The 3,484-nt window shown below is 45.5% G+C and overlaps 1 protein-coding gene across 1 annotated transcript in view; it reads left to right on the top strand.

Annotated features, from left to right (window-relative positions):
- Window positions 1–441: 441 nt before the first annotated feature.
- igsf11 (immunoglobulin superfamily member 11) overlaps window positions 442–3,484 on the top strand; it is an 88,292-nt gene continuing 85,249 nt past the window's right edge. Inside the window, exon 1 of the mRNA XM_017490161.3 lies at window positions 442–978. Within this exon, the coding sequence (XP_017345650.2) occupies window positions 972–978 (7 nt within the window). The 5' untranslated portion in view covers window positions 442–971. The remainder of the gene's footprint in view (window positions 979–3,484) is intronic.

Raw genomic sequence — 3,484 nt, forward strand, 5'->3', positions numbered from 1 at the left:
GCTATCTCTCTCTCTTTCTCTCTCTCGCTATCTATCTCTCTCTTTCTCTCTCTCTATCTCTCTCTCTCTCTATCTCTCTCTTTCTCTCTGAAAACTTAACGTTACACTATTTATTCTCACTTTTGTAAACATGTACAAGTCCAATGTTGATTGTAAAACCCCACAATGCACTGCAGCAGTGTATGGTGATGCAGCTAATGATGCACTAAAGCAGGTACAGAATACCCACAATGCACTTCAACTATGCACTTCTAGCGTTGTAAGGAGTAGCACACTGTATCATCTCTCTCTGTATGATTTTCTCTCCGTTGCCACACGATGGCGTCATTTCCGCTCCTCCCTAAACCCCAACCCTCCCTCCGGATGGCGTCACCGGCGTCTCCACGGCAACAGCGCAGGAGAGAGAGAGAGAGAGAGAGGTCCGTCTCCGGGACGCCGCGCGCCTCTCAGCATAGCAGACCCGGAGCGCGCGCGGTCAGGACGCACGGTCATGCACTGTCTCGCGCTCTGACCCGGAGCTCGCGCGCGTGGTTTCCTCCAGTTTCTCGCGGTGGTATGAATAACAGTAGTAGTAATAGTAATCATTATTATGATGAATAATAAATAGTTTCTCCTGCGGCGGACATGCGCGGAGCAAACGGAGCAAAAATAAAAGAAGCTGCGGACAGAAGGAGGAGAATGTCGGTAATCCGTTAGACACGGAATGCAAAGAAAGAGGAGCGCGTGCAGACAAGTGGCGCAGAAATGCAGCGGTGTGACATGTTCTTTGTGGTCCTAGAATGAAAAATAGTGTTCTATGACAAAGACTTGATTGATGCATTGTGTGTCATCTCCACCCGAGAAACTCCGGACGCACTGATTTGCCAGAAATAATCAAATACAATTCAAAAGAAATTACAGAAAGAAAAACCAAATCCAGGAACGATGCTGAACACACACAATTATGGATTGCATGGCTCGCGCTCTTGTGCATGGAAGGTAAGGAATTCTGGTATTGTGTTCCATTACAAGTTCATGCACGCACGCTGAGAGGGAGTCTGCTTGAAGAATAAGGACTGTGTGTGTGTGTGTGTGTGTGTGAGGTGAGGGGGGGGGGGATTTTCAGGTGCAAATAAAGCGCGAGAGGTTGCAAAGAGTTGCAGTCAGGGCTGCAATCAGATCTGAAAGTTGCACGAGGCCACGAGACGAGGTTGCATTCCAGCATCTGTGTGTGTGTGTGCGTGTGTGTGTATGTGTGTTTGTATGTTGTGCATGTGGAGGCTACAGAACGGGAAGAGCCAGACGGCGCGTGCTTGCAGTCCTGTAATCCTCCAGACGATTAAGAAGAGCTCTGTAGTCACGTGACGAGCTCGCGCTTGGAAGTTTGTAACGCGGCGCGTGCTTTTTAACGCTTCTGTCAGGATTTGAAAGAAGGAAGTTCACATGCGACCAGATGTAGGATTTTAATGCATGATGCAGAAGAACTGAAAGAAAGGGGTAGTAGATACCACGTGACACATTTTTCTGTATATTCTTCATCTAACGCCATGGGGGTGACTCAGGGAGTGGGACGTTTATCCAGTGATTTATTCTGGATTTGTTCAGATTTGTGCAAATGTTAGGATAAGGAATGTGTTGCGTTCAATATTGTGATCTGTTGTTTAAGGTTGTCAGGACGCGCCTCCTTTAGTCCAGCTGAAGTAAAGAAAGCACTTTTCTTGATTTGTACCTGAGATTTAAAGACAGGTAGACTTTTCCAAACACAGTTTGTCCGTTCATCCGTCTTCCGTACCGCTTATCCTATACAGGGTCGCGGGGAGCCTGGAGCCTGTCCCACAAGGTGGGGGACACCCTGGACGAGGTTCAAACCCATCACAGGGCACAACTACACACACATTCACACACAATTTGGAAATACCAATCAGTCTACAACACACGTGTTTGGACTGGGGGAGGAAACCGGAGTACCCGACGGGAACCCGGAGGATTCGAACCCCCAACCCTGGAGGTGCGAGGCAACAGTGCTAACTCCTAAGCCACCGTCTGTCCCAGTTGGAACATGGAACGATCTCAGCTGCCTCCTTTCTTTCAGAATTTCACCTTAAATCCAGGCGATACTTTGAGAGACGTTGGGGATCTGATGTTTCCCTCTAGTTTTGTACTGGAGCTCTGAGGAGAACATGGTGTGTAATGGAGTTATCTAACGGTTTCCTGCCAAACATTGGAAATACATTAGATATTTGTTCCCCAGATGAGGACGGGTTCCCTTCTGAGTCCGGTTCCTCTCAAGGTTTCTTCCTCGTATCATCTCAGGGAGTTTTTCCCTCACCACCGTCACCACCGTCTCGCTCAACAGGGATAATTCACACACTTAAAATCCCTATCCTGTGTTTATACGTTTCTGTAAAGCTGCTTTGAGACAACGTCCCTTGTTAAAAGTGCTATACAAATAAAACTGAATTGAATTGAATCCGTCCTTTAAGAACATCATTCCAGCAATAAATAAATAAATAAATAAAACAATAAATCTAGCTTGGTGTTTAGACCATCGTAGACACCTGAAATCCCAGAGCTCTGCTTCTTTCCACAGATCTTAAATATCTTAAACTGGACAAATTGGTCTTCTTAGCATTTAAAAAAAAAAAAAAAAAAAAAGATAGTTGACAGCTCCTTTCCAGAACCGATGCATGGAGGCGGAGAAAAGCTACAAAACTGGAGAAAAGCTGGAACATGAGCAAAACGCCTGAGGTTTTGTTGACTGTCTTGTTTGCTGGTTCATCGATTTCTCTCTGGCCTGTGACCCGCTACGGTGTGCCGCTATGCTAATTAATCCGATTGAGTCGATATCTCAAAATTTCCAATCCCAAAGCTACAGCGAGTTATCTGAGGTGTATTTATTTATTTATTTATTTATTTATTTATTTTTGCATTTTAGTCCACATGGAATAGAAAAAAAAAAAACCCCCCAAAAAAACAAGTAAAGCTATGCTACTTTTCTGGAAGTTACTGTAGCTTGCTAATCAGGGAACGATCGCTGAATGTTCGCTTTCACAGTCGAGGTGGATACTGTGAAGACTTAAATCAATCTGACGAACGAATGAAAAACAGATTTCCAGTTCCACCGACCGATCCTAACGGACCGGTCGACGAAGACGTGTTTCCGATTAGCCGGCTAACAGCGCTAGCTTCTGGACTAGCTGTTAGTGTGTAGTTGAAGAAGTTCTTCCCAGTTCATTTACGTGAAAGAACAAGCGCGAAGAAGGCACGGGACTCTCCATTCTGTCCGTTTTTCTAGGATTTGAGATTTTCTTGCAATCTCCAGATTGAGACAAATTTGAAAAGCAAATTTCAAGGGTTTCAGAGGGTACCATGGTAACGCATTTGGGTGGTGTTGAGGGGGAAGTGACTTAACAATCTCGGAGACAGTTCTGGGACACCATGGTTCCTCCGGTTTTACCCTGAGGGACTGGGTTATGTGTAGAGAGAAACGTTTCACGTGATGATG

Source organism: Ictalurus punctatus, chromosome 17 (genome assembly GCF_001660625.3).
Source record: "Ictalurus punctatus breed USDA103 chromosome 17, Coco_2.0, whole genome shotgun sequence".
In the NCBI taxonomy this organism is placed as follows: domain Eukaryota; kingdom Metazoa; phylum Chordata; class Actinopteri; order Siluriformes; family Ictaluridae; genus Ictalurus; species Ictalurus punctatus.